The 19,553-nt window shown below is 36.3% G+C and overlaps 1 protein-coding gene across 3 annotated transcripts in view; it reads right to left on the bottom strand.

The window, feature by feature from the left end:
* GRB14 (growth factor receptor bound protein 14) overlaps positions 1-19,553 on the bottom strand; it is a 58,341-nt gene that overhangs the window by 32,225 nt on the left and 6,563 nt on the right. For 2 of the 3 annotated variants that reach the window (XM_054277878.1, XM_054277879.1), the window contains exon 1: positions 10,493-10,625. The exons of the other annotated variant lie outside the window; for it this stretch is intronic. In XM_054277878.1, coding sequence (XP_054133853.1) covers positions 10,493-10,555 — 63 coding nt within the window. In that variant the 5' untranslated portion in view covers positions 10,556-10,625. Of the gene's footprint in view, positions 1-10,492; positions 10,626-19,553 lie in introns of those variants that run through there. 3 annotated transcript variants of the gene reach the window in all.

Here is a 19,553-nt window from a genome sequence, read left to right as displayed (position 1 = left end):
ATCTATCTCTTCCTAGAAGAAAACCTACTCTTACATTTATGAAAACTTTTTTTCCATCTTGTTCATAGCAATTCCTGAAGGGATTTAGAGTAATCATCATAATTCTGAAAAATCTCAGAGGGATAATGCAGTTTACACTGACTGGTATCAATAACTTTTCCCAGGTCCTTCAAAAAAAGAGCTATAATAAAAATTAAACAGTTATGAAGAAATAGACTACAGAATAAAGGTAAACTTGCAATACACAGTTCATTTTTAGAATAGCCATCTATAATCAAGTCATTTCAGGCTCTTACTCATATTAACCCTCTAAATCAGAATGGAAGAACCATGTTTTACTAGCCACAAAAAAAACAAGTCTTAGTTATTTTTCATTAAAATATTATTAATGCTAACTTTATACATTAACACCTGGCACAAGGCTATTTGTAAAACTTCTTGGTGCAGGGAAAGGTAAATGGCTCCCTATTCCTGTCCTCTTAAGACTACCACTCAAAGACAGCTAATCCAGCATAGGTTCCCTCTCAACTCCGGTGCACAGAATGCATGGCTTTTCAATTAATCTAATCACAATATGTGGATGATCAGGAAGCCAAGAGAGTTTTACATCTTCCTAGCCACTAAAAATAAATTAATTAAAGGTTAAATTTCCATGAAACTTGGGTAAAATTCTATATACAAGGGAAATTAACTTGAAAACTCAGCTGAGACCATAATGTAATCCAACCACTGCGTAAATGTACATAGGTTATTCTCCCTTAAACCAAGCATCACCACTTCTTGTGTTGGAATCACAATGCTCCTTCATCGAGTTCAGTTCATACAGTCCTCCTAACACAGCTCAGTTGTTTTGGCTAAATGTACATGCTTTATGACCCATTATTTTCACTCAGATCTTCCTCATTATTTCTCATAAAATCCACAGAAGATTGCTGGAAAAACCAGCAAGGTACAAAAATCCCCTTGGTAATAACTAAGAGTTTTTACCCTCAAAACAAGTCTTTTCTGATAAAGTTCAAAAATCTTGTTGTTTGACTGAAAGAGATTAATATTCAGACCAAACTTGATTATTCAGGTTAATAAAAGTGTACATTCACATGAACTTTTCTTCATGAAAAGTTAATTTAATGGAGCTGATCAGCATATTAGCCTTATTAGTAAACTTATGGTATTACTATCTTCAGTCCTTTGTTTCCACACTGCCTGCAAAGTCCTAGCTTTAAATAGATTCTATATATTTAATAGTAATATGCAGGTTTACATTTTACTACATACAAAAGCAATAAATAGAATGCACTTAGCATAGACAGATGGAAAACATCCAGTTAGACTAACTGGACTTAAAAAGAGAGATGGAACAATCATACTGGAGGATTCAAAGTATCTGACTTAAGAAGATACTTTAATATTTCACTTATTAAAAAAAAAAGTTTGTCAAACAGAAAATGAACAGAAAATGAGTCATGTCTGAAGACAGAGGAAAAAAGGAATTTAAATATGAAGCCACTAAAATATACTTCTGGTTTTTGTATTCTGTGTACAACGAAGATGAGGGCAAAATGTTATCAGCCTCATGTTTGTATAGCTTGTCCCTATTTATGTCAAGGCACTAACATTATTTAAATGAGGCTTTCTGTATTTAATAGTGCAGTTTGTCCAACATATCCTTCGCTTGTCAGAGATAAATAGAATGCTGTGTTCCAGCACAAGAGAAAGCAAATCTGTTACTGCCGCGTTCTGGCTGCAGTCTATGTTTCTGAAGAGATATCAGCTATAAAAAGAAGTACCTATTGTTTCTACCAGGTTTTTCACACCATGTTGCTGGTTTCTCAGTAGAGCAGATCTCTTGCAAAGCTGAGAAAGACCAAGTCTCTGAATAACACTGTTAAGAGACCAATTAGCTTCCTATTTCCTTTGCAGCAGTCCTGAAATAGATTTTTTAAATAAGAAAAAAAAAAAGGAGAACAGATTTTTTTCTTAAAACTCTCTTTCACTTTGGCCATTTTAAACAGAAGCTTTGGCTTGAACTGAAACACAGCTTAAAAGAGAAGAATGCCTTTATCATCAACTATAACAGCTGTGTATTCCCCTGAATATATAGAATATATAGAGGAGAAAATCATGTAGACTCAAAGACAAAACAAAGTTTAGATTTTTAGCTAAAGATACAGTTTGAAAATTTTCTCTATATTTCTGGAGTGGTACAAGGAATGTCCAGAGCAAATATGACAAAGGCCATGTAGAGTAACCTACTGTAATAAATGGTTGCTTTACAATGCTGAAATACTTTGCCACTTGGTATATGACAAAAAAACTTGTTTTGCTGGGTCAGACTTCCAGTCCAGTACTGTCATCTCTGGGTATCTGTTTCTAGCCATCAGTGGAATGTAAGAGCAAAGTTTAACTGTTGTAGGATAGGTATTCTGACAGAAAATTTTATTTCTCAGCACTTCTGAACATTTTTTTCATTCACATAGCATTGTTCCCTCTGGCCAAAGCATAAAATCCAAATAAAGCGTAAATCCTGCAGTAAATTTAGTAAGTCTACTCAAACCATGTAAAACCTTCAACTATACACTATTGTGTTATTACAGATTTGTCAGCAGGTTTTGTTGGCAAATCCAAACCCATAAAGGAACAGAAAAAGACAAAGGGCATCTGGGCATGGAAACCAGCTCCTGTAGCTGTTGGCAAAAGTGTAATAGTCACCACGTGCAGCAGACTAAAACAAGGGAACCAAGTGAAAAGGAAGATAAGTAGGTGATGTAGTTAAAAGCGGGTGATAATTTCATAAATTTAGTCTATTTTGATTATGTTTACCTCTAATCGTTTGCTCTGAAATGAAAATGAGATACATAGACTGAGCAGTCTTCAGTCCCACAGGAAAACAGAAGCCAGCAGCACATTTCCCATCTCTACACTTGTTGTGATACCCTACATTCAGAGGTCTGCTGGGTTGTCTGGCTGCTGCTTCGCTTGCCCACACACAAGCCATGTTCATATTACCATAAATATATGCATTTTATTTCTGTTATGATCATCCTACAAGTCTTGTCAAACAGATACCCAAAAAGACAGTGACAGACACCAATCCAACAAGTTACAATCAACAGGACCAAAGGAAAAATAACAACATTGAGGACTTGCATATGCAGCTGATGGGTATGATGAGCTATTGAAGCCTGGCTTTTGGGCCAATACAAGAAAAGCTGAGGGCTCCAATTGCTATTCAGTCTAGATATCATTTAATTGCTAACCTCTTGGAGAATAGGATTGACTAGCTCAGAAAAGCAGTCCAAGTGGCCTAAAAAAAAAAAAAAAAGCACAACACTACATTAGCGCGAAGGTTGTCAGTAGAAATTATACAATAGGCAACAAGAGTGATCAAAGGACTATGAGGAAATCACAATGCACTAAAGAATAGTGGAGGGGGGGGGGGGCGGGGAGAGGATTCTAGTAGAAAATAAAGGAAAAGCATTAAGGGTGTAAACTGAACACCTCTTCCCAGGTCTCAGTCCTTTATATGAATTTTAGTGGTGCCAAACAAAAACTATCTGCAAAAACACCAGTTGCAAGAAGTAGCAACTGCAGGGATGTGCAAAAAATGGGAGAGAAAGGAATTAAAGATGTCTCTCCAAGTTATCATTTTTGATGCACAAGCATGAGTTTTGGTGAAGATATTGGTCAGCAGTCCAAGACAGCCATTTGGATCTGGCAAAAAAAGGAGATGAAATATGAGAACTATGATGAAATATGCAATACCTGCCAAGAGCCTAACAACTCTGAGTGAAGAACATGGATGTGTATTCTTGAAAAGTGCAACTTCAAGTTTGACTTGCTTTGCTTTGTATTGTTCCCAAGGCACCCATTATAACTGTAGTGCAGCAGAGTAAATCTGTTCTTATATAACTACTTTAAACTGTGAAAAACTGGTTGCCTTGAAATAATGTAAATATAAATAAAGGGTTGAAAGCAACTGAATATGGACAACTTCAAAACTGAAATTTTAGAAAGTCACTACCAATGTAAGAGACTTAGACAGACTGGAACTGGGCTAAACTTTCCAGCGTTACCACAGAATTCTATCAGTTGAGGCATTTTGATCTGTGGTGGGTTGACATTGTCTAGACACCTGGTGCCCACCAAAGCCACTCTCACTTCTCTCTTCAGCTGGACAGAAGAGAGAAAATATAACAAAAAGCTTGTGGGTCAAGATAAGGATGGGGAGAGATCATTCACTAATTACCATCACAGGCTAAACAGACTCAACTTGGGGAAACCAGTTTTATTATCAATCAAGCCACAAAAAGGCAATGACAAATAAAACTAAATCTTTTAACACATTTCCCTACCCCTCCGCTCTCCCCAAGTTCAATTTCACTCCCAATTTTCTCTACCTCCTCCCTGCCAGGGGCGCAGCAGGACAAGGAACACAGGTTGCAGTCAGTACATCACAGACTGTCTCTGCTGGTCCTGCCTCCTCAGGGGGAGGACTCCTCACACTGCACCTGCTCCAGCACGGGCTCTTCCCACAGATCCCGCCACAGCCTGTGCATTGTGGGCTTTCCACAGGCGTCACAGCCTGCCTCGGGCACTCACCTGCCGTGGCTTGGGGCCTCCAAGGGTCTGCATGTGGGTCTGCACACCCCAGGGTCCCACATGGGGACAGATGTCTGACCCTGTCAGCACCACCAGCTGTGGAGGAATCTCTGCTCCAGCGCCTGGAGCACCCCCTCCCTCTCCTCCACTGACCATGGTGTCTGCAGGGCTGTTCCTCTCACATGTTCTCTCTCTTTCTTCTGCTGCAGTTGAACAACAACCTTTTTTGCATTCTTAAATAAATGATCCCAGAGGCACTATCACTGTTGATGATGGGGTCAGCCTAGGAGCCAGCTAGCATTGCCTCTATTGGACATAGAGGGAATTTTCTAGAAGCTTCTCACAGCAACCGCCCGTGTAGAGCTCCCCTCCCCCTGTTACCAAAACCTTGCCATGCAAACCAAATACATGAATAAACAGTCATAACTTCTTTAGATCCTTAAGGCAGCTGTCGTTTTGTCGGGCTGGTCTTGCCTCTGCTCCTGACCAACAGGCAGAAAAACAAGGAGTGAGGAAGATGGGGCATGGGCAGTACCTATAGCAACTGCATGAAAATGAGGAAGAAAGCATATCTAAATATGAATAATTCCTTGCCTCAATGTGATGAGTTTTCTTTGCATTCAGTGGTGTAGCTTCAGTTCATCAAAAGTAAAGAAAATTTTCTAATTTTTCAGGCACTTGCTTATGCATGTAGAAAGTAACATGTAACAGACATAAAAGTAAGGGAAATTTGATCTTTTGCATAAGGTTCACACCAACACCTTGTGTGCCGTTTGTTGAGTTTCTCCCTTCACGTAGAGCAATGCAGCATAATCGGTATGGGGTTTACTTCAGCAAAAATAGCTATTCAGCAGTAGCTCCTGATGCGCTTCAAGGCCAGATAACACAGTCTGAAGGTCAAGTTCTGACTTCTTGAAGCCTAATTTATTCAAGAGGAGACTAAAGTACTAGAGCTAGAAAATGGCCAAGCACTTTCTTCAATTGATGAAAAAACTGGGTTTTTTCCAAAGGATTTCTGCCCACAGAAGAGGATTATGATCAGAGTAGGGCACTAAACACTGCCAATTTCCTTGGTTACTGTATGAAGAATGTTAGATGTTCAAAGAAAGCAAGAAGAAACTGAAAAAAAACATATCAAAGATCTGTTCAAGAACTGAAGATAGAGAGGAGACAAAGTGCAACGTTAATTGTACCACTAAACCCTGTCAAACTATACAAAGGACAAGTAATGGCCAAGTGCATTAAACCACTGAGATTTTAAAGGACTTTTAAAAAGCTCAGTGCACTTAATACTCACCCTCTCATAGACACATACACATATACATCTCTGTCTACCCTTCATGGCAACTATGCAGCATAATGCTTTACATTTTAAATTTCAAGACCACTGATGGTTTTGTGTACAAAACACTCTAGAAAATCTGATTGCTTGTAGAGACTAGAATCCCAAAGGATAGAAAAAAACTCCCTTTCCCTGCCTGCACCTGAACCATAAGGACTGCTAAAGTTAGTTCCATTTTGATTTCATTTATACATGTGGGATAATTTTTGTACACAATAAAAACAGAAGGAAGTTTTACTGGTTTCATGCTAGTCAAAGCAGAAACTATGTCTGGTCAACCAATTTATGATGACTGTACCAGAATCCATCTTTAAGTGCCGGCTTGAGTATAAGGACTACATATTCAGTGCAAAAATTGGTCTAAAATTCTTTTCAAGTATAGTTTTAGATCTAGATGTATTTGGCCGACATCATAAAAAGGGGATGAGTGCTGCAATACGCTCCCTGAAGGAGGCTCTGTTTTTCTGGCTCAAAACCTTTATTCAATTTGTAACAAATTGCAGACAAAGAAGTAGCCTATCGTGATGTTTCATCCTAGCAATTTATGTCTAAGACATAATTCTGAACTGAATTTCCAGTCACACCCATCCTAATGATTTACCTGTGATTACCCCCATTACCTTCTCTCAGATTCCTCAATAATTCATTAAAGAAAATATTCCATTTTAAACAAAAACTCTTAATTCAAAAATTTCATCTCAACCACCACAGTTTTTCTGACCACTGCTCCTTAAGCCTTTAAAAGCCTTTAAAGCCCACTCAAGTCCATCTCCCACTCCCTCCATCTCTAAGAAACCTCTCAGCTGTCTTCAGAACTTTGCAGGATGCTGCCCTTACATTACATTACATTGTATTATAGTAAAAATCTTATTACTGTAGTGTACAATCAAAAAATCCTAGAAAGACTTGTGTTGGAAGGGACTTTAAAGATCATCTAGTTCCAGTCCTCCTGCCATGGGGACCATCCACTAGAGCAGATTGCTCAAAGCTCCAATCCAACCTGGTCTTGGATTATATTATTTATTATTGTATTTCTTTTATTTCTCTTACTGTATGAAAGACAAAAAGGGCACTGGCATTGTTTTTGTATTTTTAAATTACTATTTTTCAAACTGTCCTTATGAAGAGATGTTTCACACATGAATGCTTGGTCTGTATCCAGTAATTGTATAAAAGGTATCCATTTAATGACACCATTATCATGTCACTTAAAGTGCCTTATGTAAAATTCCTGGATTAGCACACTGGCCTTTCATCTCAGGGGTCCAAACGCAAAACTGAAAAATTACTTTCACGCTCTTAGCCTTGCAGACAGAAATTACTAATTCTCAGTACAATTTCGCTTAAGTGACCATTTTTCCTTGGGGGAGGGATAAGCGTTGATTAAAGCATCATGTGATTTTGGGCCAGAAAAATAGATGGAATAAAGATGCAAGAATATATTGAAATTTTCATGCCCAGTCCTAGATCTGAGCAATCTAAAATCACACCTTCCTTTTGTCATATTTCTTTCCATTAAAAGACACTATACAATCTCTTCAAGAATTGCTGGAAATTATTCATCTGCAATACATATTGACTGTGTACACAAAGCTTTTGAACATCATCTGACCTAGTGTGTTATGAAGTTCACAGCTGTTGTGGGAAAAAACTGCAAGTCTCTGTTCATACACCTTGCATACAACATCAAGTGGCTAAGTCTTCCACTTACCATGTAACAAATCTAATAGAATTGTGTTTATATTGAAGAATTTTTCGGTCTTTGACTGTAAAACAATGTCTTGAATGCATTATAACCTTTCAAATCTAATTTTTTAAGTATTTTTAGAAGAGTATGAAATTCTCCATACAAAAGACAAAATCATTTACTCTGACTTGGATTAAGTATATGTCTAGTCGATACAAAGTATAAATCTGGGTGTGATAGCACTCAATATACATAATTCTCCATGTTCATTAAGCATGTAATTTTGCCATCTGTGTTACAAGACCCCTTGGAACCTAAACAAGACTCAGTAGCTTTAGTTAAAAATATATTACTTAAGAACAAAACACATCAACTGTGGTAAGTACTTCACATCAGACTTCAAAGCAGAAAGTATAAAATAACTTTGGACAAAGTATATTAGACATTTTGAATGAAAATGAGAAAACCTAAGTGCTCAAGAAGTTGGCAAAACAGATTAAGTACACTGACAATGCAAAATTTTACTTTTTGTGAGATGGGAAAATAAAGATTTGCAATTTTTGTAGTATTGTGATTAAACTAGACTTCTTACACAATTACCTATTCCATGAATTTAAGAAATAATTCTTTGTAATCACTGACACACTAAAAGAGTATTTCATGAGCTAATACTTAAGTTTCTCTTGACTATGCAGTGTTAATGTAAAAATCCTACTTTTCCAGGTCCTTCAAGTGCAACAAAAAGTAGAAATTACACCACTTTAAGGCAAAGGTTCTAATGTCCATGAGAAACACAAACAAATTTACACATGCACATATGTCAGCCACCCCTCACCAGCATGGCTCTTTCCTGCCCACCTTCCCTTCCTCCACTATTCTAGTTCTAGAAATTAAGGCATTGCTATAGAAATAAGAAAGCCCCTTCTGCAGAGGGAAAAGATACTTTCAGAAGAAACTCTACATGCCTAGATACAACCATCACAAGCCTTAACAAGCCTATTAAATTTGGCACACAGTGAGACCTCAGTGAGGACACATGCCTTCAAGAATTTTTTGAAACAGCGTGCAACCCAATATCTACCTACCTAAGGCAACACCCTATGCTGCTTCCTCCTACTGCTTCCATTAATTTTATTTTGGGCTTACAAAGTGCAGAGATAAAGAGAAGTAAAGCCAATAACTGTTGGCAGCTAATTTGATAACAGCATGAAAAAAAAATGAGAGAGAATGTGCAGAAAATTATCTTACTGTGAATTTGTCAAAAAAAACTCTTGTATTTTCTCAGAGAATTATTATCTTTCAACATCAAAAAAAAATAAAAATCAATCCTCTGAAATATACACTACAGTTAAAATTGAGTTTCCCAGCCTTCTGAATGCTAGATTGAGTGAAGTTACACCTCTCCCCTCCCACACAGCACCAAGTACTGCTGTGTGCATACCACAGGAGTCTAACACAACTACACACTGCAAGAACAAAGACCTTCCTCTCCTTACATACAATTAACAAAACCCAGACAAAAATAAAATAACTATGACAACTCAAGATCTGAGCTCTAAAGGGGTGTTAGGGGGAGGAAGACAGGACTGGAAAGTAACCACAAGATTGAGAGGATGAGAGCTGAGAAGTTAAACCACAATTTTTAAAGGAGTATTTTTGAGAAGTGTAACAGAGATATTGCAAATTGTTAGATAACACCATGTTAACACTGTGCACATCTTGCACATATCTAAATGTTAGAGTTTTCATACCAGAAAAATAGTATATTATCATGCTAGTGAGACAGCAGCATAATCTAATCTCTACCAATCAATCCCAATTATGCTCACAGGCTGCCCCTCCAACTCAAACAATGAAATAATATAAATGAATACCATTTATATCACAAATCAATAAAAGTTATGTGTTTATATACTTCTTTAGACCCACAGGACTAATGCCATAAATATATGCTGCATTCCACATAAACTGCTCATGAGAACCATTTAATACTGTAGCAATCCTTCGGTGAACTTTCATTTTTCACAATGCTGGTACATTAAAAAGCCACTGACTAACAGAAGAGTCTATTAACAATGAGTTAAGCACATTATGCAGCAATGAGGTTTTGAAAAATATCTCCACATTTACAAAATAAATCGAACTAATTAATAACTTACAACTTGTTTGAAATAACTTCTCATAAGTTAACATATCTGGCTCAGCAGAGAGTCATATTTCTGTACTTCATTTCCGTGTGTATTTTTAACTTCACAGATACCCCCAGCGCATTGAGTTACACTAGGCAATCCTGGTGCACACAGATGTAATCATTTTGCACTGCTTACACTTTTTACTGAGATAACAAATAAAGGCAAGGTACAGTGGCTAAGGAAAAACACTGTACAGTGTCACCCTGGTTCCCAAAATACATGATGGGCCATCCACTCTAAAGACATTAGCCAGAACAGGTCAGCAAGAGCACATTGTGTGTAAGGCTGATGCAGAACCTGTGGAAGCAGACTCCAGTAATCCTTTGTTACGAACAGTATCGTAGCCTTCAAAAGAGGCATATTTTAAAGCAATCATGACATTTTGAAAACTACATTAATCTCTAAGTAAAATAATTTCCTGCACAAAGTACAGAATTATAGTTACAGAGAAAAGAGCACCAGTAAAAAAATTCAATTGTGGACACATATATATTTATAAGCAAACATATTTCACATAATGAAATCAAAAATTTCTACATTTATCAAAAAAGAAACATTATTATTACACTAGAGAAATTTAAGAAAAGGTGAAAAAATAAATACAGCCATGTTTAAACATTGTTATCAACCCATACTAATGTCAGAATTAAAAGACTGATTTAAATGCCATACCCTTTTCTGCAGAGTTATTGGCATAACTGCAGGCAATGTTACTCTTCTGGAAGACAAATTCATGTCTGCTTTTCACAGAATTTGGCAACCTTCATCCAGGTGATAACACGAAGCAGAACAAAGTAGTTAGCAATATTTCTTGAAACCTAATTCCTCATAACCTAAATATTGGAGAGTCAGCACAAAGACTCGGGCTCTAGTAAATGTCATTCCATTTATGTGAATTCAGTCCTACTCAAAGCCAATGACAGAACACAGTGGGGTAGGGCAAAATACAAATCAACCAACCAAAGAGCTTGAAAACTTGTGTTCTGTCCTTGCAAATGCCCACACTATCTCTGGCTATAAAAATAAGCAGAACAACATGCATTTCTATCACTCAGAGCTTTGTCTTTACTGTCAAAACAAAACCAAATCATTAAAGACTGCATTCTAACACCTCACACTGAATGGTTACAGTCTTGGGGCTTTTTCTCTGGCTTTTTCCAGGGAAACAAAATACTCTTCAGTGCTTCTGATCTTTGAATTCCAGAGAAGTAACTGAGCACAAGAATAGATTTAATGAATCCATGGAGTTTAATTATATGATTCTTAACTACCTTTATTCAAAGCAGAAGCAAAACATCCCTTTTACTTTAAGTAATGCAATTACTACCTTTCCAATGCAACCAAGGTCTGAAACAATGACACATAAAATGTTTCAAGGAGTGACATTTAAGACTGCTTTATGAACCCAAGTTTTTAATCACCCCCATTCACATAATTATTTTGTGTATCAAATATCTGCATAAAAAAATCTCTTTTTATTAACATGGTTTGACAAAGGAAATCTGGGGTTTTTCTTTTCTTCTTTGTCAAAAAAGGCAACATTTTGTATTGTTTAAATGATAAAGCAAGCTATAATTCTTTTTAAAGGTCTCATAATGCACTTAATAACAGAAATTTTTTTTCTGCTTTTATGCAGCATGACTAAGCAAAATTTCTGTTGTAAACCAAATTATTAAACAGATGTTAGAACTGTGATATTAGGTATTCCTTTTATAACTCTTGACCAAGCAGTTCTTAACAGAAACATTGCTTTTCATAGCTGAAGATTGCAGACATTTTAAAAAAAAAAATATTTTTATTAAGCACTCATAGCTTCTTGAAGAATAACATGTCAGATATGCAGGCTGCTGTGTTTCATAGGCAGTCACTGCAAGCATATTTTGATCATACACCTGATGCATAGGTCCTAAAAGTATTCAGGACTGACTTGGTAAATATTACAATAATCCATACTAAATTTCACTAGAACATATTTATAGGGGATTTTTTTCCCCAGTGGAAATGAGCACACTCTGTATTAATCCCAAAGTATCTAGAAAAGAATCTCATCTCCAAGACATAGGAAACTATTCAATGACAAGTTTAAAATAAATAATTTTATTTCATGGGATTTTCTGATTTGAGAGTTTTCCAGGTGGGAAATACATAACAAGTCTCTGGCACAACTGAGATACCTCAGAATCTATGAATTCAAGCATCTCTTTTCAAGCTAAATCACCCTTCTCAAACCCTAAAATCGCAGTACTTAAATAAGTTCTGTTGATGAACTAGAGGAGCAAACACCATAAATACAAAAAATACAACTCCCTCCAAAAAATAAAACCTGCATTGTACTGGCATTTTAGCACCAGCTCTCAATTAGGAATAAAATACGGCCAAGGAATAGGAAGTAAAGATAAATATTTTCCTAAAATTTCAAAACCTCTTGTCCTTGATTGAGACACACAGGATGGAAAAAAACTCATAAGAAACTTATGCCAAGTCACAAAGAGAATTTCTTTAGAGACAGACATTTGATCCTCGTTGTTAGCTTTAAAACAAGAGCTTCTAACAAAACCATAAACCTATTAAAATACAGCATTATTATTAAACAACTCATTGCCTTGCCTCATAATAAAGGTTCACTTTTAACTTTGACTCCTTCTACATTCAGTTTATAGCAGCAAGAGATCCATAGCAACTAATCTTTTAGGTTTAAGGTATTTATTTCATTTTATTTTTGTCCAACTCCAGTCCAAAATCTTTTTGATTGCTTTTGATAAAATAAAAAAGTACTTCTGAGATCAAGTTTAAAGTGTTACTTACGTAACATTTGGAATTAACATCCTTTTCTACTAGAGATAGCTATGATAAATGTCAAGTGTTTGCAATTAGGTTTTTACCTTTCAGGCACACAGTTTTTATTTCCTGTGGGAGCATGTTTTCAAAATTCTATAATATAGCTCCAAAATTTTGCTGTAAGAGCCAGAAAAAAACTTGTGGTACCAGAGCCCGATCCCACAGGCGTTTTACTCAAGGAATATTAGACATGCACATAATTGCAGCACCAGGACAAAAAACTCCCTCTATCCTTTTTCCCTCGGATCTTATGAAAAAATGTTTGGGTAATAGCAGCTGCAGAACTTGCAGCATTGCATTAGTGACTTCACTGGGAAAGAAACAAAAATAGCCCAAGCCATTTTTCCTTACCCTTGGGTACTGAAGGTCCTTGGCTCTTGAAAGCATGTGCAGCTTTTTGCTCTATGAATAAAATTGACCCATTTGTCTGCAAGGTGAAGCAAAGGCTCATTTTCCTCAGTGCAATTATCTGTATTGTATCTTTTCCAATCAGATGAACAGACCAGACCCATTCAGAAAGTAACCGAAAAATTAAGTGTTGCATTTGACTTGGTAATAAAAATCCAATATTCAAATAATGATTAGGTTTAAAAAAATATTACAGTAATTTATGTATACTAGTGAAAGTAAACATGGTTGCATCCAAGAGTGCTAAAGATAACATTAATTAAAATATTTTCTTTTTTTAAATTTCACAAACATACATTTAAGAAAATAAATGGAATAAAACACAACTTCTAAGTGCAAGCCTTTTAGAATCACTTCACCATGTGAAAGTCAAGAGGAGTTCTATTGATAAATGTGAGATACAGAAAGGCTTTGAAAGCCAAATATGCCTTCAGAGAAACATATGACCACTTTATTTTTTTTCCTACAGATAAAAGATTTTCCTTGTCCATGGCAGGTCTGCAAGGAATTTTGCTGGTGCTGGTAGACAGGAAGGAAATCAGATCCAGCTCACTTGCTGAAATAACTATGTTTATGCAGCTTTTCACTCCTATTTTTGTCACTAAGCTACCAGATACAGTTGTGAAAACATTGTGCAGATACTTTTTAGACACTTCAAAATATAAACCACTTCTACTTCTTGCCACTTAAGAAAGCATGACTAAATGGAGTGGGCAAGAATTGAAATGCCCTTAGTAAATTAGTAACTCCAATAAGGGTTTTAGAAGAACATATGGAATAGAGATCTCCTGCTAGAAGAGGAAGGTCAGTGATGTCCTTAAGGCACTGAATACAGAGTCACAAGAGCTGATCTATTCCTAGCTCGGCCAGATATAATGCAGGAATGTGAGCATTTATACGTAACAGAACAAATCACACTCAGCTTTTGCTTCTGTAGATGAAGAAGAAAAATCCAGATAATATAAATCCAGTAAGGTTTATAAAAATTTTTGATGCTATTTTTTGTACTTGTCTTTGAGCTAAGGCAGTAGTTTATTACACAAGACCAAGGTAAATCAGGCAAGTTATTCATGGTGCTATTTGCCCTTCCTTATGAGAGCTCCTGTCTGCCTGGCACAGCCACTTTGTCTCTTTAGCAGAAGAGCCCTTTAATGTGTGACCATAGAAACACACACAGTGTGGGTTTTGCACAGGTACATTTACATACACTGGACAAATAAATACTTACTTTAAAACCACCCCACAAAAGAGAGGTTTCAAAGTGATTGAGGTGTTGTTTTTCTACTCATATAGTCCCTTGCACAAAGAAAACTAACAGGTCTTAGTCTTCACACATAGCATACAGTACACCCTCCTGGAGGCTCAATAAGGACTGCTGCAGATGCAGTTGCATAAAACAGACTGTATTACCTGTAAAGCAACACAGACATTACAATGTACCTAGGAAATTCACTAAGTATGAGCCACAAGGAACATAATGAAGCTTTCCATCCCTGCCACTTTTCCTCACAAACTAGGGGGATCTTGAAGCATTGTTACACATGCTCCTTGCAAAGCTTTTCAGCTACCTATTTTTGTGATCAATAGGTTCAAGCCTGATAGAAAAGCACACTGATTAAGTTCTGTCAGCTGAGTTATTTAAGAAAACCCTCGTATTGCAAGGGCTTCCCTCTCACTACACAGCAGTGAATTCTAGCAATTATGAGAATAAATTCTTGCAAACCTCCAGCCTGTTTCTCAACAGCTGATACCATTTCTGTGCCATTATCAAGACCTTGCAGCTGTTCATAAACACCAAGTCTTAATGTAATCAGTAACAGGAGTTATCATAACATAACTAATAAAAAAGGCTATTTATAGCCCAAGAATGCAGTAATTGAAAAATCCCATTCTGATCACAGGACAATCTCGTGTATATTGATTTCCTGTGGATATAATATCAAGTGAAGAAGCTAAAAGACAGAGGTACCAGTATGCAGTATAAGCATATCAGAAACAGGCAGGAACACCTCATCAGTATCCTAATTAGAAGCACAGGCACACAACTAAGATAACCGATATATGTTTCTCTCTTGGGACTTCAGTATTAAATATCATGTACACTATTGGGCTAAAATATGAGCTGATTAGCTGCAAATGAATGTTCTGTGACTTGAAACAGGAGAAAAGCAACTTCACATTGTTACTAGAGCAGAGGTCTAATTTCTTCTTCCTCTTAATTTCTCCTCCCACAACTGCCCTTCATGAAAGATTTTTGTTGGCCTGATTAGCTTTTTCTATATTCCCATTTGAGGTGACTCCCATCAGGACTTTAACATGAGAGGCATGCTTAAATACTCTGGCTTGAAATTCTCCCTTTCTGTTCATTCCCAAATCAAAAGCAGTCATAAAAATGTGAATGCCTTTAGAAGTAGCAGCTTTAAATGTGCTGAAGACAAACATGGAGGACATGGGCATTGGTCAGCTGTTATCTCCAACTTATCATTGCCAAGTTTCACCACTTGCTAGAGACACAAGTGCCATCTTCTTCATAGGAATAAGCAACTGCTAGAAAAGTTTGGAAACTCTGAGCCCTGAAATCCCCAGCTGGAAGGTGTATCAGTTACTGCCTCTGCACACACACAAAAAGAGATCAGCATGAACTGTCCCTAAGAGGATGTCCTTCCACTGCCTGGCCATTGGTGTTCCTGCTACACAAGCAGCAACAGACAGCTATTATCCTAAAGACTCTCATCTGAGTGATCTGCAGATGTTAAGACACAGATATAAGTTGTCCTCTACTACAGAGTGTGGTAAGAAGGGTGAGAGATCTCAGGGTTATTGACAGCTTCTATACATTTCTTATGCAAGGGAACTGAAAGCAGAGAGTGAAGCATGATATCAGCAGGCACCTGAAAAAAGTGAGGAATTATTTTCCTGTCCTAACAGTGACATCTCCAATTGGTTCAGTTTTCATTACAACTCTAGCTTGATCTCTTAATAACACTTGTCACAGAGTAAAGATTACCACTGCAAAGAGTTAAAAAGAGCACGAAGCAAAAACCATGGGGAACAACCATACTGTATTAGTGGCTCTAGAATTATCATGTGAAAGAACAAGTAAGTCCTCAGCCATCTACTGTAAATAGATACAAGAAAATATGAATGTATAAAGAGTATTAAATTATTTTATCAATCACAAATATTCAATACTATTCTACATGGATGACCAAGTTAATTCCACCTAGTGAAAAATGACCAGGTTTAACAGTGGTGTTTATATGGAGGCATGGGTTTTTTTTAATATAAAATCTAAATTATACTTATTGTGTCAACATTTATGCACAGAAGTAGGATGGGAATATGCCTCTCCTTGTTTCTATAGTTCTCAAGCTCTTATTTGAAAAGATAATAACTCAGAACATCAGAAATGCAGTAATTCAAGGATATGCTAAAAACTGCACCAAAACTCCTAGGAAAAACTGATCTGAATTTGAGTTCCATTCTTCAGCTAATACCCCAACACTAAACTAACAAAGTTTTATAATGATAAAATCATGAACATTCAATCATCTTACACACTTTTTAGTACTGTAAAATGTATGGTAAAGTACCTTGTATTTTCTCCTTCCGTTGCACACCTTTTCATTCAAAAGAGGTTGTAAACCTTTATTAAGAATCATCTAAGTTGTCAACTTTACTAAACATGTATAATTTAAGTAATTTAACTATTAATCATTGACCACCCTAGTCTCATTCAATGCAACTATAAACTGTTTATAATATAAAAATAGCAGTAGCTGATATAACACTGGTGTTTAAAACACTGAGCAATGACACAACAAAAGAAGACCAGAAAAGAACAACAGAAGTTTTATAAGACCAGAAGAGAACATTGAGGAAAAACAAAATGGAGGAAAAAACCCCACAAAAATACTAAAGGCTTCATCTAATTTTATGAATATTACTAAACACTATTCTGATTAATCTAGACTGTGTGTCCCAGGAAATCAGAGGGGAACGTGTATCTGTTCTGATCAATGACAGTTCAGACAATGGCCATAAAGGAAAGATGCCAATAGTGTTCTGCTGTTACAATACTGACCTTTGCATGCCTCCTTAACACAGCATCACTTACTGACAATGCCATCACTGAGAAGAAACCTCAAAAAAGATCTGCCAATCAAATATTTCTTTAATCACTGATCTGTCTATGGCAGCTATGGAGTGGCTACAAAATGACCCAAACTTTCCAGCTCTCCAGTCTAACCCTAAATAAAAGTACCTGTCCCTGGGAGCAATTATAAATAAAAACTGTGTTAGTATCCATCACACCTCATTTCATTCTGTAAATTATGAGGATTCAAACTCCATTCACAAGAGTTTAATCTTTTAATGTCAAATTCAATAAAACTGAGTTATCACAAGTGACTCAGCAGCATAAGAGAGTTCCCTGCAGTTTCACCTGGCTTTAACTGACAAGTCTCTTGCACATTCAAAGAAGTTGATAATGTTTGTATCATCACCTGCTCTAGACACAGAGACTTGACAGGGCCAAAATGCCAGGTAGTCAGTGCAGAATTCAAGAGATAAATATTAATGGTTCACTTCTGGGAAAAATCAAGATTTCCAAATTTACAGAGGTTTTTCTGGGCAAGTTATTAGATCTACTGCAACATCACAGAGGTTTCTTGTTCAAAATAGAACTTCCCAAATAGCACAGAAGAGGCAGTTTCCTGTATTGAGAAAATGGGCCTAAAAGAAAAGATAAGCAGCTTCAGGTTTGACTTTTAGGCTGATGAATTCAAAACAATCAAAATCCAAAGGATTGTTAAAACCATTTCAATCTGACAAACACTGGCAATATGTCTACCAAAATCTTTGACAGTAATGATGTTTTTTTTTTTATTTTATACAAGTGAAAACTGTAAAACTTAAAGCCTAACACCTTCCTGATGTTACAAATTAAGCAAAAAGCTTGCAGAGGCAGTATCTTAGTAACCATAAAAGTTAGTTGTTTTCTTGCCTATTAGAATGGGGGGAAAAAATGCTATTTTTGTGAAGTTAGAATGTTTACAGTCTTATTTTTTACAGTCTTTGAGTTGTTTTTGGACAGTAAAAAAGTGAAAGGAAACACTAACATGAAGTTTGACAGAAAGCAACTAATTTCAATGTAAAGAAGATAAAGTAAAATACAAAAAGAAACAGACAGGTGATTATTCTGAAGTTTCCCCAGCCTGATATACCACACAGCTTGTGATATGGCACCTCCAGTATAAGCCAGGCAATATTCCTGATTGCTAAAACAAGAAACTGTTCAACCTTGCCTCCTGATTTTTACCTATGTAGACAAGCGACTGTCACAGTGTTAAAATGACTGGTCAAAGTACAAAGGTACCTGCATTAAAATCGCAAGTTTTAATAGGGCTCTAAATAATTCCAATCTGCTGTAATATCAATAAATCTTTCCTTGGTGGGCAGGTACAACCATATCAATGAAGAACAGAGCACAGGAACTGGAGCAGACCACCAAACGAAACATCACAAAAAGGGATCCAACTGAATCCTTTTTGCAATCCTTATATTAGAGATTTCATTGAGCTCTTTAATTCCGTTCTGCACAAAATGTTTTTACTGTTAATCTATAAATTGGTTGGAAGAGTTTTTTCCTTTCCCTTTTGACTTTCTTGTGTAATTTAAAGGAAAGCCATGGGGAAAACTGATATATGTTTGGAGTAAAGAAGAAAAGATTTGAGAACTTACAAAGGAGGACATGTGCAATTGTCTCCAGCTTGGAAGGAAATCTGCTAAGAAACACACAGACTGGAATTACAGAGTAAATTCAAGAAATGCCTCTTTTGGTCAGAAAAGATGTCGCAACCCTTGGAAATTGATTGGAAATTTATGAAACACTGCATTTCAAAAAAAAACCCTTTTTGTTATTGCCCTGTTTGAAAGTCAACAGTAAACAGATATTTCAGGCAAAAAATCTGTCATGAAAACATTTAAGTACCAAAGACTTAGGCCTGTATGTCTGCTAGTAGAATTATATGCAGTTTTGGAAAATGAGGCTCCAAGCAGATACATTAGAAGACCCTGAATTATAGCTGTAAAAAAAAATAATAAATGGTGCTCCAATTACAACAGTCAATACTCAATAGTATTCATAAACTTAGAACAGCACACATTTTTAAAAATTCTGTTCTTAAACATAAAGTTCCTGTTGGCTCTTCTTTGTCAAAGAGCTTTACATTACAACCTTTGTGAATACAAAAAGTAAAGTCAATTCCACTACAATCACATGTATTTGAGGTCTCCATACAACTCAATTCCTGGAAAGAACATTGTGGGACCACACTTGGAATCTACATCATAAAAATATCTACTTGTTTAGAACATCAAGAAAGACAAAAGAGGCAAGGTAAAATTTCAAATTTTCTTGACCTTGAGATTTACTTGAGTTTTATTTTTGCACTTCTAATTTAATTTAAAGAAACAAGGCACTAAT

Source organism: Melozone crissalis, unplaced genomic scaffold, assembly GCF_028551555.1.
Source record: "Melozone crissalis strain CALT ecotype California unplaced genomic scaffold, PUWL_Pcris_2 ptg000023l_1, whole genome shotgun sequence".
NCBI classification, from domain to species: domain Eukaryota; kingdom Metazoa; phylum Chordata; class Aves; order Passeriformes; family Passerellidae; genus Melozone; species Melozone crissalis.
Note: the sequence above shows the minus strand (reverse complement) of the source record. Positions and strands in the feature narration are given on the sequence as shown.